This window comes from Phacochoerus africanus, chromosome 5 (genome assembly GCF_016906955.1).
Source record: "Phacochoerus africanus isolate WHEZ1 chromosome 5, ROS_Pafr_v1, whole genome shotgun sequence".
Taxonomy (NCBI): Eukaryota; Metazoa; Chordata; class Mammalia; order Artiodactyla; family Suidae; genus Phacochoerus; species Phacochoerus africanus.
Genome location: NC_062548.1, coordinates 117073132 through 117100974, shown reverse-complemented (window position 1 = coordinate 117100974; position 27843 = coordinate 117073132). Strand labels below are relative to the sequence as shown.

Sequence of the window (27843 nt, the reverse complement as noted above, 5' to 3'; positions counted from 1 at the left end):
TCTAGCCGCCAGCCTTCACCACAACCACAGCAACGCAGGATCCTTAACCCACTGAGCGAGCCCAGGGATCGAACCCGCAACCTCATGGTTCCTAGTCAGATACGTTAACCACTGAGCCACGACGGGAGCTCCATATGTCTTTTTCTTTTTCTTTACTCTACTCTCTGCACTTTCTACAAGGAGCGCCCATTACTTTCACAGTGAGGAAAAGTGTTTACAGAGAAAAGCATGTACCTGGAAAAAGTAAATAAAGATTTAACGGAAAGTAGAGAAATTGAGAGGTACAGTTAGTTCTCCCAGTGATCAGGAAGGTTTCTCTCTGACCACCTGTTAAAGAAGAGACAGGGCAGGCTTCTGTCCTGAGGGAGAGGCTCCAATTCGTCAGAACATCCCAGAGTAGGATGCAGAAGCCTCTGGGCTAAGCCCGTGGATACGCTTGTTAATTCCCTCAGTTACAGTGCGGGGACCACTGATGCCACGAGGAACGTGGGCACGTCTCACCCTCGGATGATGGGTCACAGCCTTTGTGCGTCTCAGGTTTTCATGGCAATATTAACTATTATGATATTTCTGGTGGGGCTGCTTGTTCTCTGAAGGGTCTGGAGCAGAGCCTGAGAGGGAGCTGTGCTCAAACGCTCAGGCGCCTCCTGGGCTTTAAGTACATAGGCTTTCGGTTGCACGTGGATGATTTCTGTTTTTCCTAGTTGACCTTTAATTTGCCTCTCATGATACCTTTTCTGAAAATTCAGGGGGAGACTCTTGTCCCTAGAGGTCCTCGGCTAGGGCTCCAGAATGAACGAGCAGGGTCCTTCCGGTGTCATAATTGGTACCAGGGCCAATGAGGATTGTTTTTTTAAACTTTAGATTCTTGAGCAACAGCTTCAGCAAATGAAGGCCACTTATCAGCTAAACCAAGAGAAGTTAGAGTACAACTTCCAGGTGCTGAAGAAGCGGGATGAAGAAAGCACAGTGATCAAATCCCAGCAGAAGAGGAAGATCAACCGGTGAGAAGACAGAGCGTCTTCCTTCTGGGCCCTTCTATGCTGAAAAGGGGGATGGATATGCCCTCTTGTGGGAGTAGAAACTGTTAAAAGTATAACCAGTTAAAAGTATAACCAGAAACTGTTACAAGTATAACCAGAAACTGTTAAAAGTATAACCAGTTCTTATTAGAAGAGTTTTTTGGAGGGGGGAGTTCCTGCTGTGGCACAGTGGGCTAAGGATCAGCATTGCCATGGCTGTGACGTAGGTTGCAGCTGCAGCTTGGATTCGATCCCTGGCCCGGGAACCTCCATAGGCTGTGGGTACAGCCATAAAAAAAGGAGGGTTTTTTTTTTTTAAAATTTGAACTATTCTTTATTTTGTAAATGTCTGTGTTTAAAATAGATGAACCATGCTCACAATTCATATAGTGGACCCGAGACACAGCACCCAAGTTCCCCCGTCCCAGGGAGACGGTGGGGCTCTGGAGCAGGTGGAGTGCCTGGGGCTGCGTCTCGAGGCCACAGGCGCGCAGGGGGTGAGCAGCCAACAGGCAGGTGCGCCTGCTCAACCGTCTGGGCCAAAGGCCAGGTCCCAGGCCACCAAAAACGGAGGGTTTTTTTTTTTGAAAACAATACCTTCAACTAGTTCTACTCCCCCCACCCCGATGCCCCCCACCTCCGGCAAGCGTTTACAGCTAAAGTCTGTCTCCTGTCTCTCCCTTGTCTGGGTCCTCTTTCCCACCTCTGTGACCCTGTTTCTTTTGTTTCTTCCAGAATGTCCTTACATGCAGGCAAACCTAAACACTCATCCCCTGCTGCTTTCTCACGAGTGATGGCGTTGTGTTCACACCCTTTGATACTGTGAAGGTGTCTTATACCGGCTCAGAGAGGATGCTCACAGTCTTTCTTGAGCTGCCTAGGGTTCCAGTGCACAGATCTAGCTGGGCCGTACTTAGCCAGCCCCACATCGATGCACATTTCGATGGCTTTTAATCTCTTGCTCTCGCAAATAATACCAACATAAGGACTCATGTCAGTGTGTCACTTTGCCTGTGCACAGGGAGAGTCGATTCTCAACCCTGTAATTAGAGAAGCAGTACATGTGCATTAGAGAATACTAGAAAATACCATAAGTGAAAGTAAGATTAAAAACATAAGAATATGGAGGTCCTGTCGCGGGGCTCAGCAGAAAGGAACCTGACTATCATCTACAAGGATGCGGGTTCGATTCCTGGCTATGCTCAGGGGGTTAAGGATCTGGCGTTGCTGTGTAGGCCAGCAGCTATTGCTCTGATTCGACCCCTAGCCTAGGAACCTCCATATGCAGCGGGTGTGGCCCTAAAAAGACAAAAACCAAACCAAACAAAACAAAAAAAACCACCAAAACCCAAAATATGAGAGTACTATATTTCTGCTACCACCAGAGATTAAGTGTATCTCTCCCCCTCTCTCTCTATAGCTAGGTAGCTAGCTAGATACAGATATGACATTATACTGTAACTATTGTTTTGCAATTGGCCTTTTAAAAAAAGTCAACAACCTTGGAGTTCCCATGTGGCACAGCGGAAACGGATCCGACTAGGAACCATAAAGTTTCGGGTTTGATTCCCAGCTTTGCTCTGTGGGTTAAGGATCCTGCGTTGCTGTGGCTGTGGTGTAGGCCGGTGGCTACAGCTCCGACTCGACCCCTAGCCTGGGAACCTCCATATGCCGAGGGCGCGGCCCAAGAAATGGCAAAAAGACAAAAAAAAGATGCAAGTAGAGTACACTGCAGCTTCTCTTCTGCTGCAGACTAACTTTCCCCCCCTCTTCAACCAGCCTGCATGATGTACTCAACAATCTGAGATCAAAATATAACAAGCAGATAAAGCAGTTTCAGGAGGAGAACCAATCGCTAACCTCCGACTACAAACGGCTGGTGATGCAATTCAAGGAGATGCAGAAAGCCATGAGGTATTTCGGGGACATGGGGCTCCAGGCACACGCCCTGGAATAGAAGTGGCAGGGGTAGAGTGGGTGGCGGCCGGGATTTCCTGAGCCTCTGACCTCTTCCCCTTTGGGGGGAGCTGGACCAGGGCACTCAAGGATCCTTTGGCTGTCTTTCCTGTCCCTTTACTTGCATGTCACTTACTGTTTCTCAAGGCTCGTTGGGGTGGCTTCCAGCCTATCATGGGTGAGAATGAGGGGCTCAGGGATTGGGCCAGGCCTGGCATTTGCCACAGCTCTGCCTCGGTTCTTGCCCTGCCGCTCATTGGGGGTGGAGCGGGTGCGGGTGGCGGGGGTCGGCGTCAGCTGGCCTTGCTCAACAGCTCTCCTTCACAGGCATTTTGCTCTCATTGATGACAAGCAGTTTCGGGAGATTTGGCTGATGAATGAAGAGGAGGCAAAGGAGCTGATAAGCAGAGCCTTGGATGTAGACAGGATCATCCACACCCACCATCTGGGGCTCCCCTGGACGGCCCCGGACTTCTGGTTCCTGAAGAATGTGGGGCCGATTTCTCAGCAGCAGTGCAAGTCCGCCACGCAAATCTTGGAGGAAGTGCTGATGCGAGCAGGTGACTGGCACAGAGTCATGTCCTAGGGCCTTTCAGCCGGTGTGGAGGGGCCCTCCGAGAACAGTGGGCCGACCTATTCATTTTACAGATAAGGAAACTGAGGCCGACAGGGGAAGAGGAGTCATAGCCAAGCGGTCCGGAGAGCATAATTGGTTGATACAACTTAAAAAAAAAAAAAAATTCACCGAAGTACAGTGGATTTGCCGTGTTGTGTTAATTTCTTGCTGTACAGCAACGTGACTCAGTTATACATGTGTGTTCTTTTTTATCTTCTTTTCCATTATTATGGGAGGGTATTGGATAGAGTTCTGTGTGCTATGCAGTAGGGCCTTGTTTTTCCGTTTTCTATATAAGCTGGTTTGCCTCTGCTGATCCCAGACTCCCCCGATCCTTCCCTCTCCTGCCCCCCGTCCCTCTTGGTGACCACGAGTCTCTTTTCTATATCTCTGACTCCTGCTTTTATCTCTGTTGGCTCTATCGTGTGGCTGTCCCATAGTTTATACAAATAGGCCTCTGTTGATGGTCATTTGGGATATTTCCAGTTTTTTGTTTGTTTTTGCTATTATAAACATGGCTGCAATAAATGGCTTTGTGCATGTGTTTACAAATTTTTTTTTAATTAAAGTGTAGTGGATTTACAACATTGTGCCAATTTCTGCTGGACATGCTTTATGCATTAGTGTTTTCATGTTTTTGCCTGTGATTGTTGGGCTAGATCCCTAGGAGTAGGATTTTTGCATCAAAGGGTGACTGCCTCTGTGATTTTGCTGGCTATTACTCTGCAGGGATGGTACCATTTTGCATTCCCACCTGCAATTTGCTATCTTGTACTTTTCAGAATCTTCATGTATTTTATCTTGTTTTACTTCTGAGCAAGTGGTAAAACCTGGTAGTACCATGATTTTTATTACTGTTTTCAGATTAGAAATGTATACCATAAAATACTTCAAATTCTAAAATTTTAACTGAGAAAAATCTTGGCTTGGAGTCCCCATCGCAGCTGAGCGGAAATGAATCCCACTAGTATCCATGAGGACACAGGTTCAATCCCTGCCTCGCTCAGTGGATTAAGGATCTGGTGTTGCCGTGAGCCGTGGTGTAGGTCACAGACATGGCTCAGACCTGGTGTTGCTGTGGTTGTGGTGTAGGCCGGCAGCTGTAGCTCTGATGTGACCCCTAGCCTGGGAACCTCCATGTGCCATGGGTTCGGCCCTAAAAAAAAAAAAGACAGCAAAGAAAAATCTTGGCTCTTGCTATCAGCTGCCAGTTCTTGTTGGTATTATTCTTCTGTGAGGCAGCTATTTTTCCTGCATTTTCTTTTGCCTGCTTCTAATCCGCTGCAGGTCTAGAAACCACGTAGTGGAAGTGTTTTATTTCTAAAATAATAATCAGTGGGTTCACGGTCTCCCTCCCACCTCCTGGCCAAGGCTGGATTTTGAGTGTGATGTTTCCAGGTAGATGAAATTGTTAGGAGTGAGGCATTGTAGGCTGGCCAGGAACGGGCGGATTCCTCCAGGTAGGCTCATATTTCCATTCTCAACCTCCCTTTTTCCCTCCCACATGATAGGACTTCTTGAGCCAAAGAGCCTTGCTAGTGCCTTAAAGAGGCCTTTGAAGATGTAAATTTGGGGGAGTTCCTGCAGCGGAAAAGAATCCAACTAGGAACCATGAGGTTGTGGGTTCGATCCCTGGCCTCACTCAGTGGGTTAAGGATCCGGCATTGCCATGAGCTGTGGTGTAGGTCACAGATGAGGCTCGGCTCTGGCGTTGCTGTGGCTGTGGCGTGGGCCAGGGGCTACAGCTCCGATTCGACCCCTGGCCTGGGAACTTCAGTATGTCACCAGGGTGGCCCTTAAAAAAAAGGCATAGATTCTCTCCAGGAATGCCTCCAAATAAACCAGCCTGAGGAATCACCTCTTTTTTTTTCCTCTCTCTCCTCTCTCTCCTCCCCTCCACAGAAGAGGAGGGGGCAGAGGAGGCCACCTCGGAGACTGAGTCTTACCTGGAACTGCCAAAGCAAGTTTCAGCAAAAACTACCAGAAGGATCCTGATGCTCCTGTGCGATGAGGCGGTGAGGCTGGGCTCCCAGGTGGCTTTGCCGACTTGCTGCCTTTATTTCTGGTGGGTTACTTCTGGCTGGGCCGGGTGTGGCCTGGAGGCAGGTGTGGACCGGCCCTCCAGATGGTGATGGGGGGCGGCCCCTGGGCTTCATGGGGTGGTAGCGGGGCGGTGTCCCAGAGCCAGCCCAGCTCTCCAACTCATCCTCCCTTAGTGGGTCGGTGAGGTGGGTCCAGGCCAGCCGACGGGCTCCTGCTAATTAAAGAAAAAAGCTCATTCTGTGAGAGAAAGGGCCCCAGTCTTGCTTCCATGAATCCACCTGACGGGAGTGGTGTGGCCCCAGCTGATGGCAGCCTTTCCCCGGGAGCTCAGTGTGCGGGGGCTCTGGGGGTGTGGGCCTTGGGTGTCTTCACTGTACATGAGCCAACCCCAGGACAGGCCTTGCTGGGGCTGGCTCAGCTGGAGGTACCCGAACGGAATTGGTGTGTCTGTGGATTTTCACCTCTGAGATGCGGAAGTGATGGAACAAGGGTCGGCAGCCTCCAGTCTACTCTGCGCATTTGGGGTGGTTTTCTTTGGCACGAGGGGGGGGGGGCTCCATCTACCGAGGGCAGCTCCTGCAGAAGGAGGCAGTCTGAGGGTCCCTCTCCGTCCGCAGGCCTGCTGCCCGGGGCCAGCTCCCCCCAGGCCCCCATCGGGGGTTGTTCTGTGCCCCGAGTGGGCACCAGTCTTTCTGACCCCTCCCCGCACCGTGTTCTGTGATCTTGTCTCCAGAACCCTCCAGCCTCCCCTCCGCAGCTCAGCGCCCCCAGCCACGCAGTGTAGACACTAGGGAACCAGCATAGGAGTGGAGGAACTTGCGGGGGGGTGGGCTCTGGGCTGCTGTGGGGAGCTCAGGGGCCCGCCTGGAGGCTGCATCCCTCATCCCCGTGACCTCATGGCGACAAAACCCATCCTGAGCTTGGCTTTGTCCGTGGGAAGGGCTCGTAGCATCCTGGGACAGCCTTTGTCCAGGGCCCCTGCTGCCGGGGGTGTGGTCCCTGGGCTCCTGCTCTGCAGAGTCATCCCTGAACCCTGTCTCTGACTGGAGGCACCGGCTCCCTTATCCCAGGGTTTCCTCATAGAGAGCAAGCTGCTGAGCCTCCTCCTGCCCCTGGAGAAGAACGAGTGTTACCTGCTGCGGTTGGATGCCCTCTTCTCAGTGAGTCCCCCAACCCCCCCCCGCCCCAGCCCCGCCAAGGGGGTCGGGGCCTTGGCCCAAGGCAGCCCCCTGTGCTTCCAGCATTGCTTTGGCCCGCGAGGGCACGCGGCCTCCCGCCCTCCCTGGGCTCCCCCGCCGTCCTTCCCTTTACCTCCTCTCCATGCAGCGGATGGGCCTCGGGGTGGTGTAGACCCTTCACCCCGCCTTCCTCTGCCAGCTCCTGGCTCTTAGGACCCCGCTCTCAGGCGTAGGATCTCCCCGCGACCCCTGAACTCAGGAGTGGCTTCAGTCCCGTTGGCATCCTGGTGCCCACCAGGCCTACACAGAGCCCGTCCTGGCTCTGAGCATCGTCTCTCTGTTCTGATGCACTTTCCCGGGTTGAATGGCCAGTGCTCTGGGTGCCGTGGATGCTGAGGGGAGCGAGCCTTCTGCTCTCAGGAGAGAGGGTCTGCTAACTCTTGGAGCCGGGAGACTACTTTTTTTTTCATTCTTCTTATAGTTTTATTAAAGCTTAGTTGATTTACAATGTCGTGCCAATTTCTACTGTACTGCAAAATGACTCAGTTATACACACATACAGATTCTTTATATTTTTTTCCCTCATTGGTTTATCCCAGGAGATTGGATACAGTTCCCTGTGCTTCTTGTTCATCCATTCGAAACGTCATATTTTCCATCTACTCACCCCAAACTCCCCATCCATCCGTCTGGACTTCCTGATGCGATGTTTGAGCAGGCATTCTGTTTCCCCCTCAGGCCCTCGGAATTGAAGTTGAGGATGACTTGTATAAACTGGTGCATTTCTTCCTCAAATACCAAGCTCATCATTCTCCTCCCATCCAGGTAAGGTGAAGTGTAATAAAAAAGAGAGCGTTTAAAATTCTCCTGGAAGGCCCCAGAGGGCATCGCTGCCTTTGACACACACTTCTGGGGGAATATCAAGGGCTTTATGTCCAGGATGGCTACCTTAGCGTTTCCCTTATTGTTATTACCGTTGGTTGTTTGCAAAGTGATGGATGGCTGGGGGTGAGATGCTGTTCTTATACTAAGGCCCAAGGGGTCTCTTCCAGGGCCCTCCCTCAAAGCCAGGCCTCAGCCACTGTGAGGCCTGGGCTCGCCAAGTTCCAAACATTTGATCTGTAACACTTTCCTGCAAAGCTGGGCTCATTTTTAATGTCTGTCTTTGTGTGTGTGTGTGTGTCTTTTAGGGCCACACCCACAGCATAAGGAGGTTCCCAGGCTAGGGGTCTATTCGGAGCTGTAGCCACCGACCTATGCCACAGCCACAGCACTGCCAGATCCTTAACCCACTGAGCGAGGCCAGGGATCGAACCCGCGTCCTCAGGGATGCTAGTCGGGTTCATTAACTGCTGAGCCACGACGGGAACTCCTTTAATGTCTATCTTGGTTGTAATTAATTGGCTGTGCTGAGGACGTCATCCTGTTAAAAATGTTCTACAATTTTAATTAAAAAATTGGAAACTTGGAATTCCCACTGTGGCACAGTGGCTTAAGAATCTGACTGCAGCATCTCTGGTTGCTGTGGAGGCACAGGTTTGAGTCCCAGCCTGGTGCAGTGGGTTAAAGGATGCGGTGTTTCCACGGCTGTGGCTCCGATGCCATCGCTGGCCCGTGAACTTCCATATGCCGTGGGTGCCGCTGAAAAAGGAAAACAAACAAGCAAACAAATAAATATTGGTTTGCCTGTAAGAAATAAACTCGCGGAACCTCGATGCAGGAGGAGGAGGATTTTTTTTTAAATTTAGAAATTAAAATTGAGTTTGTATTATGAGTGGAGGATATTTATACCATGTAAGCTTTATGAATATTAAGAAAATGAACACCTGTGAACTGGATTTAGGAAGAGAACATTATCATGGTTTTAAAGCCCCTACCTGCCTCTGCCTGGTCCTGACTTCCTTTGCCCTCTCGTTTCTCCTCACTATTTCTTTCCTTGTGTAAATATCTCCTTCTGTATCTTTTCTTTCTTTCTTTCTTTCTGTCTGTCTTTTTAGGGCTGCACCCACGGCGTATGGAGGTTCCCAGGCTAGGGGTGCAGTTGGTGCTGCAGCCATCAGCCACAGGCACAGAAACACCAGATCTGAGCCACATCTCTGACCTGCACCACAGCTCAAGGCAATGCCGGATCCTTAATCCACTGAGCGAGGCCAGGGATCGAACCCCCGGCCTCATGGATCCTAGTCGGATTTGTTATTGCTGGGCCACAATGGAAACTCCTCCCTCTGCATCTTTTCTGTAACTTCTATAACTTTTTGTAAATTTTTCTCCGTTTTTTTTCTCCTGTCTGCACACACTCTTGCTTGTGTGCCCCCAACCCACGGCTACCCTGCACATCTCTCCAGATCCGCCCCTGGCATCTGTGCCTTCCCTACAGGAGCAAACAAGCCTGGTATCAGCCCTGGAGCCTGAGGAGCTGCTGGACCATGGCGGAGGGGAGGGAAGCCTCGTGGAAGAAGAGCCACCAGAGAAGGAGCCCCCGCGTTCTCCCGTGCTCATCCACCCCAATGATGTCCTCAAGATTCTGGAGGCCTTTGTCATGGGTCTGAGGAAGCCCAGGTGGGCTGCGGGGCTGGAAGACTCAGCCCAGGAACTGGGGAAGCTGGAGGGGATGGGGGCCAGCCGGTGCCGGGGAGGGAAGAAGAGGCTGCTGAGCCCAAACTTGGGGGATTGAGTACAGGGACGTCCCGAAGGAGGGTGAGAGGAATCCATGGACATTACAGGGAAGGAAAGGAGTGTAGAATCGATTTGCATGTGTTCATTCGTCATCCATTCATTCGGCAAACATCTGCTGGGGTCTGCTGTGTGTGTGTGTAGTCCTATGGGGATGACACCTTGTGATCGGAACAATGGTCAAAGCATATACAGGGTGTCAAGTTGCTCAAAGGGAAGTGGTCACCTCCAGTGGTGACCAGAGGTGGTCAGAGAGGGTCTTGGGAGGAGGTGGCACCTGCAGTGTTTGCTTCAGTGGACAAGGTGGGGGGAGTGCATTTCAGGGTGTCACAGCACAGGGAAACGTCTCGTTCAAGAACCTCTGGCTCAGCAGGTTAAGAACCTGACATAGTATCTGTGAGGACGCAGGTTCGATCCCTGGCCTCGCTCACTGAGTTAAGGATCCAATGTTGCCACAAGCTTTGGCATTAGGAATAAAGAAGAAAATTCATATGGAAGAGCCCTGTAAGCTGTGAAGCCAGCACTGGCTTTGGCACTGCCTCTAAAGGCGGCCTGACAAGCAGCTGGTGCCAAAAACCATGGACAGGAGTTCCCATTATGGTTCAGTGAGTTAAGAATCTGACAGAGTGTCTGGGAGGTTGTGGGTTCGATCCCTGACCCTGCTCGGTGGGCTAAGGATCCAGCGTTGCTGTGAGCTGCGGTGTAGGTCGCAGACTCAGTGTGGATCCTGTGTGGCTGTGGCTGTGGCTGTGGCGTCAGCCTGCAACTGTAGCTCTGATTCGTCCCCTAGCCTGGGAACTTCCATATGCCACGAGTGCGGCTTGGGTCAAATGAGCGAGGCCAGATCTTGAGAGCCTGGCCCAAATTGCCCAAGATCTTGGTCTTTATCTGTTAGTGAACCAGAGCCAGAAAGGGATCTTAAGCCTTGAGGAAGCGGTGAGCAGACTTGCATTTTAGAAAGATGACTTGGGGGGTGGGGATGGAGGGGCTGTTGCTGGACGCAAGGAGAGCAGTGGGAAGGTTTGTCCCCTTGGGCAGGGAGAGCCTGGATGCAGGCCATCCTAGAGGGGAAGCGGAGGAGAAAACACATTTCGAGGGCTGTTGTGGCTGCATTCGTGGAAGAAATGGGCAGAGCAATGAGCTACAAAGCCAGTGAGGAAAATTGATCGAGAGAAAGAGGTTGCAGGAAACTCCAGTGATGCTTTCACAAAGGTGACAAGGGCACCAAGAATCAGGAACGTTGATGACAGCAGGTGTTCTTTCTGAGACTCTTTCAGGATCTGATGAACTTGCAGAGCGGAGCGGGAAGGCGGCAGGTGGAAAATCAATCCGTCCGTGGGGGGGGTGGGTGCCGCGTCGGGAGCGCTGGAGAGGATGGCACCCGCGCTCTTGCCTTTCAGGGACTTTCGAGCACCAGCAAAGCTGCTGAAGGGTGTGCGCGATGCCTCAGAGGACTCGGAGTACTGGAGGGCGCTGACCACGGTTATCCCTGCCGCCACGCTGAGCCTCTGGGACGTTCTGTACACAGCCTTGGAGAAGTACCAGTGAGTGTGCACTTGTGGCCCAGCGGGAGGAGGGAGCCCGCAGTAGGTGGAAGGGAGGAAAGAGAAAAGCTTCTTGGAGAGAAAAGCTGCCTTTGCAGCTCCTGCTGGGGGCGTGTAGTGTTGCGTGTAGGGTTGTCCTCTGGCTCTGCCCGCCCTGTTCGGTTTCCCCCAAGCCTGGCTGTTCAGGGCTTCAGGGCAGGTGCGCTGCTCTAGTGGGGGAGGCTCCTGGGGTCCCTTCCCACCTCCGACCAGAGTAGAAGTGTGGAGATCCTGGACCCTGCTTGGTAGAGGATGGAGAGTCAATGGGCCTCTAAGCAATTTTTCTGCCCAAAGCCTCGTCCTGACCCAGAGGGCTGAGCTGCTGATAGAAAACCGTTCCCTGGAGCAGCAGAACACGGAGCTCCAGCAGCTGCTGCAGCAGTACTTAGACTCCAAGGTGGGTGACAGAGGCCCTCCAGCAAGGAGAGGCAGGATGCCAGCCGAGGCAGGATGCCAGGGGAGGCCATGGGCCTGGAGCAGCTCTCTGGAAATGAGGACCCCTCCCCCACCAAAGCCAAGGGAGCTTCGCCATGTGGATTGTAATGGTGTCCCTTTGATGTCCATGGTTTTGTGGTTTTTTTCCTGCCTTTTTTTTTTTTTTTTAAATGCCACACATGCAGCATATGGAGGTTCCCAGGCTAGCGGTCAAATCAGAGCTGTAACAACCGACCAACACCACAGCTCACGGCAACACCAGATCTTTAACCCACGGAGCGAGGCCAGGGATCAAACCTGCATCCTCACAGGCACTATGTCGGGTTCTTAACCCGCTGAGCCACAATGGGAGCTCCTGTCCATGGTTTTTTGGCACCAGCTGCTTGTCAGACCGCCTTTAGAGGCAGTGCCAAAGCCAGCGCTGGCTTCACCGCTTACAGGGTGCTTCCATATGAATTTTCTTCTTTGGTCCTAACGGCCAGTTTGTGAGGCACATGGGGCAGAAATGATTCTCCCTCTTTCATGGAAACGAGAATCAAAATCCAGAGACTCTGGGATTTGCGGGAGCTCGGGCTCTTCCTGCTCTGCCAGCCCCGGGTATCTGGCCTAGGATGCGACGCAAGAAGTGGAGGCTCCATCAGGGGCATGTTCCCCGGTGCCCGCTCGTGCCTGCTCCAGGGACAGCTGGGCCCGGCAGGAGGAATCTCACCCTCCTCTCCCAAGGGAAGAGGCCATCAGCAATGCAGTTGCTCTGCCCCAGGCTCGTGTGCCATCCTTCCGGTGGTGAAGGGTCCTACCCCCGGGTGAGCGTAGGTCCTCTGCCATCGACTGAGGCCACCTGCAAGCCCAGGGCCTGGGGATGTGCGGCCTCGCGGGGTCTCAGGCCCCAGGCCATGTCTGAGCAGGGGACGCCGTGAGCCTGGGGGTCCCAGTGGCCTCTTGGCTCGTGACGGGACTCAGACGTGCGGGAACTGTAAGGTCTGTACTTCCTCCGATGTGGACAGGAGGATGGCGAGGAGGGGGAAGCGCGGGGCTTGCCTGGGACGGGGTGGGCTGCGACGGGAGGATTCGAGAGGATGGATCAGAGGGAGAGTCAGGAGCATTTCCAGAGGCTGGTGAGCTGGAGCGGAGGCCAGACAGGGAGCCCCAGGACTGGTCTTCTGAGGACGGCGGGCGGTGGGCTTTCCCAGGCAGCTTTTGGAAGATTTTGGGGGAAAGTGCTTCCTCCTCTTCTTCTTTTTTTTTTTATATAGTGGTTTTTATTTTTTCCATTATAGCTGGTTTACAGTGTTCTGTCAATGTCCTACCATACAGTAGGGTGACCCAATGACACATACCTGTATACATTCTTTTTTCTCCCATGGTCATGCTCCACCATAAGTGACCAGACATGGTTCCCAGTGCTACACAGCAGGATCTCATTGCTAATCCCTTCCAAAGGCAATAGTCTGCATCCAGGGAAGTGCTGCTAATGATTCGGGGTCTGTGGGAGGGAGGAGGACTCTGGGGAACGTGGGGTGATCTTCCTCCTTCTTTTCCAGGTAAACTCCGAACTGCAAGTTCCTCCAACTCACGTGTTCCGAATGCCCACAAAATAGACTCAGATCTCTGAAGGCTGCCAGTTTAGGGTGGACGTTGGTTTCAGCCTTGATGCTGGAGGCGGTGTCCCCAGGGAGCTGCCTGGGCTTGCTCGCTCGCTTTTCTAGCTGCTGTTTTGGGGACTGTCAGGTTAAGGCAACCAGAGGAGTTACATGTATCCTCTGGTCATGATTAAAGTCTTAAAAAAAATTGTATCTGAATCTTTTTTTAAGGGTTGCACTCGCGGCATATACTCATGGCATGTATAAGTTCCTGGGCTAGGGGTGGAATTGGAGCTGCAGCTCCCAGACTACACCACAGCCACAGCAACACCAGAGCAGGGATTGAACCTGTGTCCTCATGGATACTAGCCGGGTTTGTTTCTGCTGACCCACAAGGGGAACTCCCTGAATCTTTTTCAAAACGTCAGGTCCAGGGAGACATGGGCCCTGGCCTCTGTGCCATGAGAGAACTTTGTCCCCAGCTCAGACTGTAGCGTTAGAACAGGTGTGTGGCTGTGGGAGGAGGCTCGTGGCACGAGGCTCACCTCTTGCTTTGGGGAGCATTTGGTGTCTGTGGGTGGCGGCTGGAGCCCTGCGGCCATTTTGAGGTCTCATGCCTTCAGACAGTCCTTGGGCCTGCAGGACTTTGGGCGAGCTTTGGGGCCCGCTGGTTCCACCCTGCTGTGCCCCCTGGGCAGTACGGTGAGGTTCCTCCTGTGGGCAGCCTGGGCAGGCCATCCTGTACCTTAGGCCCACCTTGAACCCTGGGCCACAAGGCTCCCCACAGGGTTAGGCGCCTGTCCTGAGTTTGCCAGCTGAACCTGCGCCCCCACACCAGTCCCCCCACTTGATCAACTGCAGACTCATCGGCTCAGTGTTTGATTTCTTTTATTAAGAGGAACATCACCACTCAACAAAGGAAAAACAGCCAAGAGAAACCCAGCTCACGCCGGCAGGGGGCAGCACTTGGAGTGCAAACTACGGGCAGCCCCCTGAGGGCTGGAAGGCGGGCCTGCAGGGGTGAGGCGGGTGTGGGGCCCTATTGGTGTTCAGGCTCACTGGTCCTCTGGGAGCCTGGGCTGAGGAAGCTCTGGGAAGTGACAGACACCCACAGGCTGGGCAGGGACTGGGCTTGTGCACTCAGTGGCGGCCTGGGCAGAGCAGAGGAGCCCGGGGAGCCGGCTGGCCACCCCCCAGGACTGGTGGAAGGATCTGGCCCACTTCCACAGAACCAAGCTATCTGGTGTCAGCTGCCCTTGAAAGATTATGTCTGGGGGATGGGAGGAGGCTGCTGCTTGCTCGTTCTTTTTTTTTTTGTCTTTTGAGGGCCACACCCGCAGTATATGGAGGTTCCCAGGCTAGGGGTCTAATCAGAGCTGTAGCCACCGGCGTATACCACAGCCACAGCAACGTGGGATCCGAGCTGTGTTTGTGACCTACACCACAGCTCACGGCAATGTCGGATCCTTAACCCACTGAGCGAGGCCAGGGATGGAACCCACGACCTCATGGTTCCTAGTCGGATTCGTTAACCACTGAGCCACTAAAGCTAGGGCACTGGCCCATGATGCAATTCTGGATTTTCAGTTAACGTCATTAAAGCTTCAGTGCTCACCTGGAAGGCCCCGGGAGGGTTTGGGGTGGATTCCTCTGGAGCCTCAGCAAGTGGGGCAGGCCCCCCACCCCTTCCCACACTCCCCAGGACCAGAGGCGCAGGACGGAGCCAGCAGCAGGCTTGGGGTGCTGAGGACAGGCGGGTGGGGGGGAGGGCTGTGCATCACCAGCCCAGCCAGCAGGATGAAGGGCCCTGGGACCCGAGGCCTCCAGGCCAGAGGAGGAGGAAAGGTGCAGGCCCAGGAGGGGCGCCGCAGGGGGCCTCACGCCCCTAGGAGCTTCTTGACCATGTAGCCGGGGAGGCTGTAGAGGAAGAGGGCCAGCATCAGCAGCCCCAGCAGCGCCAGCACGATCTTGATGATCAGCCACTTGTACCGCGTGCAGATGAGGTACTTGATGGACTTGAGGGGGTTGAGGAACCAGACGAAGGCGGTGTCAGGCCGGCTGGGGGAGGGGAGAGCCGGGGTCAGGTGGTGGCATCTTCAAGGCACCCCCTCCGCCCTTCTAGACCCCAAGAGGGGACACCTCATGGCCCCAGTCCCCAGAGTACTGAGGGCTGCAGCGAGGGTTTGAGCCCCTCTCTGGGCGCCAGCTTTGCTGCCTACATCCCCTGCCCTCGCTGCGGGACCCTGCGGGGCCCCTTCTCCTCCAGAGACCTGGACAGCGTCTCTGGCTGCTGGGCGGCCGTCCCTGACCCACACACTTGCCGTGATGGCAGGTCAGCGCGTGAAGAGGTGGCCGCTGCGCTGCAGGCCTTTCTAATTATCAGGAGGCTCCCCCATGGAGCAGCTCATTGAATGGGCCCCGCGCCGCTCCAAGGCCTCAGTGAGAGGGGTGCCTCCCAACCTCTCCTCCTTGTGCTTCTGTCCCCACTAGGTCCTGCCAGGGGCATGAGGAGCCCCCGTGGGGCACATGCCACCCTCGCCCTGCCCACCGTCGGGGCAGAGTCACTGTTCTACATTCGGCAGGGCCTCCTAGCCGTGCCCTGCTCGTTGGGCTGCCATTCTGTGGACTGTGTTACAAAAACAATAGCGTCTATAAAATGTCAAGAGAGAAGATCCAAATATTGAATGTGCTTCTTCAAAGTCCTGCCCCAGCAGCTCCTAAAGGACCTGGGCCACACCCTCCAGAGCTGCTTGGCACAGGCGAGTCAGCCCCTTCGTCGAGCTTGTTTCCTCGCCTGTATCACGGGGTTCAGAGTAGATCCCACCTCCGGGGCTGCTGAAAGGGGGACACGAGAACGTGCACGTGCAGCTCTTAGCCCCAGTGCCTGGCACCGAGCGAGCTGGTTACGAAGACGTTTGAATGGGCTGGAGCCACTCAATGTCCTGCAGGGCAGGAAAGGGCTCAGGGCCAGGAGGAGGAAATGTTCTGAGCTATTGGGGGCTTTCTGGGCATGTAGAAATGTTCTGAGCTATTGGGGGCTTGCTGGCTGATCCCCCTTTCCGTCCACAGCTCAACTTCCTTCTGCCAGCGGAGCTGGGTTAGCGTCTGTCCAGCTGTCGCCCAGAGAGGAGGTGGTGTAGAGTGAGGGGTTGGATTGAGTCATGGATTGGTGACTTGGAGACGAGGCTGACTCCTCGCTCTACCCTGATTTGCTAGGTGACCTGGGGCAAGTTACTTCTCCTCTCTGGCCTAATATGTCAACATGCAATGGCGTCATTTGCAGTTCCAAGTCAATGATACTGTTTGAAAACTTGAAAGTTGCCGTCTGAGTCCTTATGTGTGCCCTTCTGTGCATTCATGCGTGTGTGTGTGTGTGTGTGCCACATGCTGCCCAGCTCATAAGCCCCAGGTCCAGGAGGAAGCGGGGGAGTACCAGACCCAGGAGGATGCCGGGCTCAGGCCCCAAGGATCTTCCTGACCAGGTAGCCAGGCACAGAGTAGAGGAAAAGGGCGAGGAGGAGGAGCAGCAGCGCGAGCAGCAGCAGTTTGAGGAGCAGCCAGCGATACGTGTGCCACAAGAAGTAGTGGGCAGACTTGAGAGGGTTCAAGAACCAGATGAAGCTTGTGTCGGGCCGGCTGGAGCAGCAAGAGGAGCGGAGGGAGCACAGAGAAAGGACACAGGGGATGAGGGCCGGGGCGTGGCCAGGGGCTCGAGATGGGGGCTGAGCCTCGACTGAGTGCATAGTTCGATGCACCCCCCAGCCAGCAGGGCTGCCTGGGGCCCCAAAGGCTACCGTTGCAGCGGTTTGCCTCTGGCAAAGACTGGGAAGAGTATTTAACTCAGCGGCAGCCTCCCTGGGAGAGGAGCTGCTGCCCAGGGCTGGGCCGGGCCACGGTTCAGAGGGAGGCGGGGGGCCTGGGGGAAGGGAGAAGGGAGGAGGCTCCCCTGCAGTGAGCTGTGACCTAGGAAGGGACAGAGAGGGAGAGGTGCCTCCAGAGTGGGGGCAAGAAGACCAGAAGGTTCTGGCACCTCCTTCCTGGGGACCCGCGAGGCAGGGGCCTGGCCGGGGCCGGGGGGAGGGGTGGGGTGCGGGGCGGCAGCACTTACTTGGGTTTCTCCAGGGGGTCAGGTTCATTGCGGGCCAGGCCTACTGGATTCTTCTCCGCTTCCTCAGCAGTGAGTAGATGCAACTCGGCCTCCACCTTGCCCTGCAGAGAGGAAGAGGATGGCCCCAGGGCCCAGGCCAGCCAGGTACCAGGCCCTCAGCGACCCCCCCCAGCGCCCCCCGGCCCAGCCCTGTCCCCCCGCTGCTGAGCAGTGTGCCCACCGTGAGCTCAAACTCGTCATTCTCATTGCGGGCCAGGAGGGGCCACCAGCCTTTGACGCGCTTCTGCTTGAAGATGGAAACCAGGGGCACGTCCACGTCCCCCGTCGCCATCTCCATGGTGCACTGCTTGGCCGTCTTGGCGCCCCGCGGGAACCGGTTCAGGTCCAGCTCGATGGCCCCTGCGGCAACCTCAGCGTCAGCTCTGCTGGCTGGTCCCATCGAGCCGTCCCCGACCTGGGGGGGGGGGGCGGGGGGCTCCCCCGGCCCCTTGCCCCGCCCCCTGCCCCTGTCCCCGGGTCCCAGCCCCGCACCCAGGAAGTCGTCGGCGGAGAAGTGGTCGGCGTCCCAGATCTGCAGGGTGAGCCGCGCGGGGATCTTGTACTGGGTCTCGTCCCAGGAGAACATGGACTCCTTCCTGGAGATGACGATCTTTTCCTCGGCAGCCAGGTAGTCGAAGGGGAACAGGTAGCGCCAGTTGAAGTTGCCCTCGCCCGTCAGGGAGTGGTAGTGGACGTCCGTGTCCTGCTTGTCCTCCTGCTGGCCCTTCAGCCACCTGCGGGGCATCCCCTGCTCCAGACCCGGGGCCGTTCGGGGGTGGGGGTGGGGGAGCCGGGGGGAGGGGGTGACCTCTTCCACCCACGGCTCCCTCGGCCCCTCCCTCCTCTCCTGCCTCCCAGCTCGGCCCCCTCCCAGACAGGGACCTCTCACCCACCCCCGCACAAAAATGTCGCTGGACTTCTCCCCGGTGAAGAAGTCGTCGTCTTCCAGGACCACCTCATCCGTGTTCCACACGATGACCCGCAGCTCGTACCTGGGGGGTGGGGTGGGGGGAGAGCGGCTGATGAGCAGCCCGGGGGTGGGGGTGACCCCAGGGTCTTGGGGCCAGGATGGGGCTGGAGAGCGGAGGCGGAGAAGGGCAGGGGACGGGGAGAAGCGGGGGGGGGGGGGCCCGGGGGAGGGAAAGACAGTCACCCAGCCAGCAGGGCTGTTGTGAGGAGAGCCCTGGGTTGGCGTCTGGGGCAGGGGTGCAGTTTGGCTGGAAGGCCGGGACCCAGAGCACATGCCTGGACAGGGAGGCTAACTCGGGCCTCAGGGAGGCTGCCCAGGGAGGGGCGGGGGCCGGCTGCTGGGGGGGCGGCTGATGTGGGGCTTGGAGAGGCCCCGTCTCCAGAGGCCGGAAGCCCCACTCCCGTTCTAACAGTTGACCTCTAAGCCCGGCTGCTGGCAGGGGACCGCCGTGGACTCTGCTTTCCTCTCCATCCTTGTCCCTACAGGGATTTTCCCCCTTGAAGTGTAATTGTCATCATAAATGAGGTGGTTACACTGCAATCCTTAGGAGTGAGGTGGAACCAACCACTAAAAATTGACTGTGGCTCCGTGAGTCATGCCCTGGACTCGAAGTCCTGGGGTCGCAACAGGTTGGGGTGTCCCCTGGTGGTGGTCCCTGGAACTGCACCCTCGGGGTCCCACCTAGAAGCTACTCCAGACGGAAAGGGCAATTGAATTTGCAGGCACCCAGTGCAAAATGCAAAATGCAAGACCCTTTTTTAAAAAAAAAAATTATTAAGAATTTTAAGATTGCCGTCTGGAAAGATGCCCCGTGCAACGTCATAGGCCCAAGCAGCTGGCCCTGATGGCAAGCACTGAGGCCAGGGCTGGCAGTGACTTAATCCTGCCACTGCACAGATGGGAAAACAGAACCAGGGAGACCAAGTGACCTGGCCAGGGTCAACTGGGAGAGGCAGGTGGCGTGGCTCCTAATCCACTCTACCAGCCCGCGCCTCTTCTGGGCTCTCACCCCGGCAGAGCATCAGCAGAGGCTTTCAATAAAACCTGGCAGAGCTGAGTGGCAGCCCAGAGTGGGGAGGGAGTGGGTCAGGGAGCAGGGGAGGCACCTGGGGGTGTCTTGTGGGGTGTGGAGGGCGTGGACCCGTGAGGACAAAGTCCTTGGGAGGGTGTGAGTGCTCTGCCCTCACAGCCCAGTGAGCGGGACCTGCCAGGGCAGACCCCGCAGCCCTGGATGGGTTGCTCTGTCCCCCCTACAAGGCCTCATGAGACTGACAAAGGGGACCTGGAGCCCCCTTAGGAAGGATGCCATGGAGGGGGAGGGGTGCTCGGCCTGAGCAGCTCACTTCTTGGGCTTCCGGGGGGAGATGTCCAGAGGCGTCCCGGGGGCCGGCATGTCCATGGGAAACATATCCACCCACAGCTCCAGGCGGCCCTAAGGAGGGGGACACGGCAGATCTGCTCACCAACAATGCCCCCTCAACAATGCCACCTCTCCCCTCCCTCCCAACCTTTGTTCTGTCAGGACCCATTTCATCAGTTTTCATCCTTGGACGCCAGCAAGTCCTATGATGTCACCAATAGCCAATTGCAGCTTCTGAGGGAGACACCCTAGGTCTCCACCTGAGCTGATGTAATTCTCACTCAAAGCCAAGATAGGAGACCCGGAAGTTCTGCTGAAGGACCATTGTGTGTGTGTGTGGGGGGGCTTCTTTGGGGAACACAGTGCCTGGCATGAGGATCTGCTTTTTTTATGGACCTGGGCCGGGATCCCCTGATCCCAAATACCAGAGAACCTCAGATCCCAGCCAGGAGAGTCACCTGCTCGATGCCCGGCTTGTCAGGGTTGAGCAGCGGCCGCGTCTCCACGTGTTCGGGGACCAGGCGGCAGCCCACGCGGGGAATGTCCTCCCAGTGCCTCAAGGCCAACAGCGCCACGTGCTCTTCCGTGGGCTTCCTCTGACCTGTGGGTGCCGGTGGGTCAGAACAAGAGATCTGTGCTGGGCCAGGGACCCAGGGGCCCCGAGAGGCCCCATCTCCAGTTTACTGCTGGGGAAACTGGCACAGAGGGAGAGGTGGCTTGCCCAAGCTCTCAGCTGCCTCCTGGGCCAGCGAGGTCTGTGTCCTTGGGCTTCCTCTGCCTGGGGGAACTTGGCCAGAGAATCCTGCTGGGCTGTGAGGTCAGGGAGAAGAGCCCACATCCTGTCCCAGTACCTTGAGGGACATCCTCTCCCAGCAGAGACCCCTCCTGATTCTCTGGAAGTGCCACAAGGGTAGAGGGTGGCGCGAGCCAGACGGACCTGGGTCCAGGCCCTCATGCTGCCTTGCAAGAGCTGTGTGACCATGGGCGAGTCACTGCAACCCTTTGGGCCTCGATGTCCTCATCTGCAGAATGGGGAGAACCTCCCTCCCCCACAGGGATGCTGAGAGAAGGGAGTAAGGGGGCAAGCACTGTGTGGGATGGGGAGGAAGGGCGGAGGCTGGGGGGGACGCTGGGGGATGAGCAGAGGGTCAGTCCCGCCACAAGGAAGTGTGCGTCCCGCTTTGCCCTCTGACACCCCTGTGGCTGCGTGAGGTGCATCCCCTTACCATTCTCATCCTCAATCTCCGAGGGCCCAGTGAAGACGCGGTTAGACACCTTCACTCTCCCGGGGGGCCCGAAGTGGGGGCCGTCCACTTTGCCTTCCTTGCAGAGGCGGGTCAGGATCTGGCTGGGCTTCATGGGGTCCCTCCAGATATTGTAGCCATGTCTGCGGGAGGAGACACGCGGGCTTAGTGGAGCTCGGGGTGTGGCCAGACCAGTCTCACCTGGCGAACGGTTCTGGCCAGTGCTCCTAAGTTGGCTGTTGCCCCAAGTCAGCCAGTGACCCGCCCTGTGCTCCAGGCTCAGGTGAGATGCTGAGCTCAGCTGGAGCTGCTGGACGCTGATCCCTCCGGACCTGGGCTCGGCCCCATAGGCTCCGTGACCCAAGGATGAGCATCCAGCCTCCCGCGGTGCAGCCCGCACCATCCCCCTCCTCCGGAACTTCAAAGACTCCGAGGAAACTGATAATCAGAGAGGCAAAGGGGCTCGACCAGGGCACACAGCCTGGCAGTGGCACAGGCCAGCCAGACTGCTAGCAGACTTCTCAGCGCGCTGTGCTGCCTCTCCTCCCAGCCCCGTCACTCCCGATCCTGCCTCCTCTGCCCTGGAGTCCCCCGGCTCTCTCCTGAAGGCTGAGCCCAGAGCCTATGCCAACCTTCCCAAATTGCACGACCTGAATCTTATTTTGGGGGCCAGTCCCAAACTTGCTTCCGCGCCCCGCCCCGCCCCACGCACATGGAGTAGGTCTGGGCGATGCCGCAGGTGGCGCGGTGCTTGCTGTAGAAGCGGTTCTCCAGGTCGATCTTGGTTTCCCCAATGAGGTCGTCCGTGCCTACGAGATCCCAGTCATACACGGCCACCGTCAGCATGGACTCCATGGGGAAGGAAGCCTCGATGTCAAAGGACCTGGTGGGATGGGGTTGGGTGAAGCCTTGGGGCAGGGGACCGGGGAGGGTGGGAGGAGGGCTGGGCGGGGGAAGTGGGGGCGGAGGCGGGGTGCCAAGACGCCTTACTTCCCAAAGACGGGGTTGAGCTGCTTGGAGATGTAGTTCTCCTTGTCCCGGATGTCAGTCTTGCCCAGCCGGATGGCGATGTAGGGGTCAGCTTTGCCATTGATGTCGGCGGGGTGCAGGTCTGTGGCCTGGGACGGGAGGGGCGCTCCTGAGCAGAGTCGCCGCACCCTCCTCCTCCAGTGCTCCTGTGCCTCTCCCTCATGGTCCCATGACAGCGAGCGACAGGTGCTCTGGGCCAGAGACTTCCTGTGTGACCCTGGGCCCGTGGCTGACCCTCTCTGGTTCTTTGCGCCCTCCTCTATAAAGGACGCCACGAGACCCACTGCCCTCCCCAGTGCCTTCCAGTTGGAGGCTCTCATTTTGTAGCTGCTTCCGCCCCTCCTTGGCAGGAGGACAGGGAGCCTGGGGGGAGGGGATGCCAGGGGACTCTCACCCGGACCACATAGACCCGGACCAGCACGTTGATGGGGTCATTGCTGGGGATGCCCTGGAACATGCCGTAGGTGGGGTCGTAGCCGGCTTCGCGGGACACGTCCTCTGGGAGGGGGACTTTGTACACGCAGAGGGAGCCCTGGGCGAGGCAAGCCGTGGGTCAGGGTGCAGACTCCCGGAGGCACAGGCAGGGATGGCTTTCAAAATAGCCAAGAGCACCAAGGGGCTGCCTCCTGCTGCGGTGGCCCTTAACCCTTTAGTTGCTGGGTCACGGGGAGTCAGGGGTTCTGGAGGGAGTGGCCAGCGAGGCAGCTCTGCAGCGGGTGGAGTGGAGGCTGGGTTCGGCGCGGGTGTTCTTTATCAAGCACTGCGAGTATTTTCATACTTTACCCACCGGGACAACTGACAGTCCCACTAGCTGGGGGTGGGGGGTGGGGTGGGGGGAGGAGTTGGGGGTGGTGGTCAGGACTCGGGGCCTGCGACTTTCAGGCCCTGCCTGACCTTGAACCGGCCCACGATGCGCTCCTCCTCGGTTGAGCCGTCCTCGTCATCCCCCGTCTTGCCCCGAAGCAGGTTGAAAGTGTGCAGCCAATCCTCAAAGTTGTCAAACTCTGCCTCCAGCTCCTTGGGGTACACCTGAGCCAGGTGGGACCATCAGGGGGGCGAGGCCGGTCCGCTGCCTCCGCTTTGCCCCAGGTGTGACTCCATGGGGTCGGCTCCCAGAGCCTCACCTTGAGCTCATCAATCTTGGGCTTCTTCTTCTCAGGGACCTCAGATGCCTGGCTGGGCCCCGGGATCTGGGTTCTCTTCTTCTTCTCCTCCTTTGCAGCCCTTGCCTTCTCCTTGCCCTTCATGGGCCCCTTCAGGGCTAGCCGGGAACAGACAAGGCGGCAGAAATGATCTGAGCAGGAAGGCCTGGGTTGGAGACCCAGCCCCGCCACTTTGCTAACTTCGCTTTGCAGATGTCCGTGTGCTCCTCTATGTAACATGCAGGCAGTGCTGCCTGGCATGCCTGCCTTCCTCGGGAGCAGGGCACCCGTGTGCTGGGAACATGCAAAGCCTGGTGTGTGCCCTTTGACAGAGGGGCAGGGAAGGCGCTTGGGTCTGGTGCCAACTCTGTCCTCAGTTTACCAATCTTTAACATTAAGAGGATTGCTCTATATCAGCATTTCCCCAGTGGCATTCAGTGGCATGCCAGCTGTAGGTATCCTTGGAATGCTTAAAAGAACATGTATATGTATGAGAACATATATGGTTGGGGAAATATTCTGTGTCTTCCTTTGAGAGACCTGTAATAGTATTTGTATACTAAAGGCACTGAGAAGTCCTGCACCAAGGGATCTGTTTAGCCCCCTGGGCCCCCAGAACCCTCTTTTCCTTTCAAAATACCCATTAATAATGTTCCACAGGAAAGGTCTAGACAGTGCTGGATGCAATGAGCTCGGCAGTCCCTTCCAGCCCTGATAATCTGTAGCTGTAAATGTCTGTCCATTACTGTGGTTGCTGAACGGGTCCGAGTAAAACCACTCTAGATAAGGCCTCGGCCTGCTCCCCAGTGCCCAGGGGCACCCGATGGTACCTGTGGTTAGCTGTGGCAGCTGTGGGGACCCACGAAGGGGAGAAAGAAGCAGCTGGTGTGACAGGCAGGGGAGCTACACATCGGGGAGGGGCATTGGGGGGTGGCAGAGATCCAGGGCTCCAGGCCTCACCCTCAGTGTTGTCCATCTCCTCCTTCTCCTCCAAGTCAATTCCTGAGGCCTCTCGCTGTCGAAGTTGCTGGGGAAAGATGAGGTGGGGTGGGGAAAATGTGGGTTTCCTGGGGAGGGGCCTGTTGACTCCACCCTGTGGTCTCAGGCTAGTCTTGTTTTTTTGTTTTTTTTTTGTTTTGTTTTTGGTCTTTTTTCCTTTTTCTAGGGCCGCTTCCTGCAGCATATGGAGGTTCCCAGGCTAGGGGTCGAATCGCAGCTGTAGCCACCAGCCTACGACAGAGCCACAGTAACGTCAGATCTGAGCCGTGTCTGCTACCTACACCACAGCTCACGGCAACACCAGATCCTTAACCCACTGAGCAAGGCCAGGGATCGAACCCTCAACCTCATGGTTCCTAGTTGGATTCGTTCCACTGCGCCAAGGTGGGAACTCCTCAGACAAGTCTTAAATGCTGAGAAATAGAAATTCTTTCTCCCTGGGTTGCAAACCCATCGTGTGCTCTGCTTAAGTGGGTTAGAAAAAGTTTAGGACATGTGCGATATGACTTATCTGTACTTAGGGGTTTATGATGCTTTACCCTGCGTATCTTGAAAAACAGGCGCTCTGGAACGTTGCTGCTTAATGGTGTTACTATTTTTAATGGAGAAAAGTATAACAATAAGAAAACGTATTTTCTTTAATCACTGCACACTGTATACTAAATTACCAGGTTCAGCCAAGGTACCACTGCCACATGGGGGAGATTGAGCAAATTAGAGGAATAGACTCCAGGAGACAACAGGCAGCCTCTTGGCTCTCCAGCCCGGCCAGCTGGAATCCAGGAGATGCTGGTTGGAGAAGATACTACCAGGTGTCCCCTAGAGATCTACTCTCCTACACTCTGAAAGTTTTTCTAGGCCAACAGCCACTTAGCTAAAGATTAAATCTCCCAGGCCCCCTTTCAGCTACATGTGGCCGTGGGACTAGATTCTCATCGACGTGAGAGGAGATGATTGGTGCAGCTTCTAGCTTGGGCCCCTAAAAGGAAGGAGCATGCCTTCTTCTTCTCTTTATTATTATTATTTTTTATTTGGGGGCTGCACCAGCGGCATATGGAGGTTCCCAGGCTAGGGGTCAAATCAGAGCTGCAGCACAGCCACAGCAATGCAGGATCTGAGCTGCATCTGTGACCTACACCACAGCTCACGGCAATGCCGGATCCTTAACCCACTGAGCGAGACCAGGGATCAGACCTGCATCCTCATTGATACTAGTCGGATTCATTTTGCTGTGCCACAGCGGGAACTCCCTCTTCTTCTCTTTAAACGTTCCCATGCCCTGGTATTAGAACATGACAGCAAGCCACGTCCTAACTGTATAGATATGAGGAAAAAGATGGCAAGATGTTGGTCCCTGACACCGCTGAAGTACCAGGCCAGCCTTCGTGTTCACACCCATCTAACTTGCCAGAGCAGCTTAGCCTGTGCTCTGACTAATATGGATGGTAAACGGCACACACAACTTGGGGCCACAGAAAGGGCCTGGGAGAGAGTGTGGCTGGATCAGGCTGTTGAGGAAACACAAACACAGACACACGTCCCTCTAGGCCAGCTGGGGAGTCGGGGAGTGCTCTGGGCCAGGACAGCAGTGTGGAGAAGAGACATACGAGGAAGGGGAGAAATGAGCTTTCTGGAACTTGCAGTCTGGCTCAGCCACAGAACCCACGTGAACAGCAACAGGGGAAGAACATTTCACAGCCACAGTGAGCGAGGCATGTAAAATGAAATAGGACTAAATGTAACATCGTGATAGAGATGCATGTGCTACAGAGACGTCACTGTCCCCTTTCGGCCTCTGAGCATGCTTCTCCTCTTCCTCAAGGGTCACTTCCTCAGTGACGCCTTCCCTGAAGTGCACCTGTCATCACGCTTCACTGTATCTGCTTGCACGTCCATTTTGCATGTCTCGTAAACCCTCACGGCAGGTCTGGCATCTTTTGGCTTCCATAGCACCCGGGTTGGTGTCTGACCACATATACTCAAGAGATATTTGTGGGATAAATGAATGAGGACCAGAGAAAACCCAGCCAGGGAAGGTAGAGTGGACCCCCCGGGAAAGGGGAGTCCTGAGTTGGAACTTCAAGACTGGGAGCCACGGAGTTCCCATCATGGCTCAGCTGTTAATGAACCCGACTAGCATCCATGAAGAGGCAGGTTTGATCCCTGGCCTCGCTCAGCGAGTTAAGGATCTGGCGTTGCCATGAGCTGTGGTGTAGGTTGCAGACACGGCTCGGATCCCACATTGCTGTGAGCCTGGCATAGGCTGGCGGCTACGGCTCCGATTGGACCCCCAGCCTGGGAACCTCCATATGCTGCAGGTATGGCCCTAAAAAAAAAAGACTGTGAGACAGGCTGTTCCAGGTCATGACGATGGAGGCGGGGCGGGGGGTCAGCTCTGGTGGGGGTGGGAGGAAGCTGGACAGGAGGGTCTGATGTGGAGTTGGGGTCTCCTCTCCCAGCTCGTCCCTCGTTGGCCCCCCTCCCCCACGCCCAGGCCCTCACCTCCTTCATGGTATCGATGGAGGCGAAGTACTTGGACCACCAGTCCAGCATGCTCTCATCCGGCTCCTCCTCCTCTGGCTCTTCGGAGCTGCCCTTTTTCTTCTTCTTCCTCCTCTCCTTCTCCTCGTCAGCCTGGAGGGTTGGCCAGGTCCAGAGTCCTGCTTACGTCCCTGCGCCCTGGCCATTCTTGGAGCCCTGGGCAATCTCAGAGACCCCCATCCCTCCTGACCATCTGCTTCTGGGAACCCCTGGGCTCCAGAAGGTTCTGTGGAGCCACCAGAGCCAACGGGGAGAGGTTTGTTTTGTGGAAGTGGGTGCCACGGCCCAGAGAGGGTCATGACCTGCCCACGTGAGCCACCAGCCAAGTGGAATTAGCACCCAGGGGTTCCCCTCTGACCTTTGGAGGGGTGTTCTGATGGGACCGTCAGGGGCTGCGGGTGACCCAGTCCCCAGTGCTGCTCCCCTGCCTGATAGCCTGTGTAGGGGAGGGTCCTCTCTTCCCAGAGCCCCCTGAGGGTCTCCACACTCACCACATCCACCTTGACGACGGCGTCGGAAGTCTGCAGAGGGAACCAAGGAGGCGAGGACAGGCTTAGCCCCTGGGGCCGGAAGTGACAGGCAACCCGGGAAAGTGGAGGAGAGGGAGCTCACGCAGGACGCTGCCTGTGTGAGTGGGAGTGCTTGTGCTCGCAAGGCCAGTTCTAAGTCTGAGGGAGGTCTGCCTTGAAGACGTTTCCTCAGATCTTCCAGGGCGGTGGTTTGCAGACCTGGCTGCATATTGGAATTACTGAGGGCTTTTATTTAATTTTAATTTTTTTTAATTTTTAATTTTTGGGCCACGCCCTCGGCATGCCGAAGTTTCTGGGCCAGAGCAGTGACAATGCCAGGTCCTTAACCCACTGAGCCACCAGGGAACTCCCTAATGGAGGCTTTTAAACATGGTCATTTGCGGGGATCCACTGAGTCCACAAGGGGGTCCTGGGTGCCAGGTTAGTTGCAAACTCCCCAGATGGTTGCAATGGGCAGGCGGTGTCGGGGTTGCGGGGGCGGGGGGGAAGCTGACAGGGCGCGTGGGAGACGACGTGCGGTGATGTTGGCTAGATGAAGGGCAAGCACCTTCACCATCAGGTGGACACACAATTAGACAGCTGAAGAGGAGCCTGGTGAAAATGGCCCCACCAGAGCCCAGGGCCTGGGGGTGACAGGAAAGCGCAGGTCTGTGCCATTCTGTTTGTTCACTGATGGCCTGAAACGAGGGGGCCTGCTCTCTGCCCAGGAGGACGAGGCTCCTCAGGGAGGAGCTGGGGAGCCTGGGAGCCGAAGGGATGTGGCATCTCCAGGTGCAGCCCTGGAGCCCCTGGCAG

General features: G+C 56.1%; 2 protein-coding genes across 4 annotated transcripts in view; one reads left to right on the top strand and one right to left on the bottom strand.

Moving 5' to 3' along the window:
- Nucleotides 1–13288, top strand: part of DRC1 (dynein regulatory complex subunit 1) — a 38194-nt gene extending 24906 nt beyond the window's left edge. Inside the window, exons 8-17 of the mRNA XM_047782468.1 lie at nt 865–1004; nt 2802–2936; nt 3306–3538; nt 5497–5609; nt 6708–6797; nt 7554–7640; nt 9193–9374; nt 10889–11032; nt 11366–11468; nt 13048–13288. Of these exons, the coding sequence (XP_047638424.1) occupies nt 865–1004; nt 2802–2936; nt 3306–3538; nt 5497–5609; nt 6708–6797; nt 7554–7640; nt 9193–9374; nt 10889–11032; nt 11366–11468; nt 13048–13104 (1284 nt within the window). The 3' untranslated portion in view covers nt 13105–13288. The remainder of the gene's footprint in view (nt 1–864; nt 1005–2801; nt 2937–3305; nt 3539–5496; nt 5610–6707; nt 6798–7553; nt 7641–9192; nt 9375–10888; nt 11033–11365; nt 11469–13047) is intronic.
- Nucleotides 13289–14868: 1580 nt separating this feature from the next.
- Nucleotides 14869–27843, bottom strand: part of LOC125128266 (otoferlin) — a 41045-nt gene continuing 28070 nt past the window's right edge. For 2 of the 3 annotated variants that reach the window (XM_047782464.1, XM_047782465.1), the window contains exons 26-41: nt 27010–27039; nt 26480–26611; nt 23939–24005; nt 22961–23097; nt 22731–22865; nt 22231–22368; nt 21798–21925; nt 21520–21690; nt 20790–20950; nt 20022–20164; nt 19547–19635; nt 18127–18225; nt 17726–17967; nt 17415–17593; nt 17195–17295; nt 14869–15144 (exon numbers count right to left, since the gene is read on the bottom strand). In XM_047782464.1, the coding sequence (XP_047638420.1) occupies nt 14964–15144; nt 17195–17295; nt 17415–17593; nt 17726–17967; nt 18127–18225; nt 19547–19635; nt 20022–20164; nt 20790–20950; nt 21520–21690; nt 21798–21925; nt 22231–22368; nt 22731–22865; nt 22961–23097; nt 23939–24005; nt 26480–26611; nt 27010–27039 (2133 nt within the window). In that variant the 3' untranslated portion in view covers nt 14869–14963. The other variant, XM_047782466.1, reaches the window with a different exon arrangement.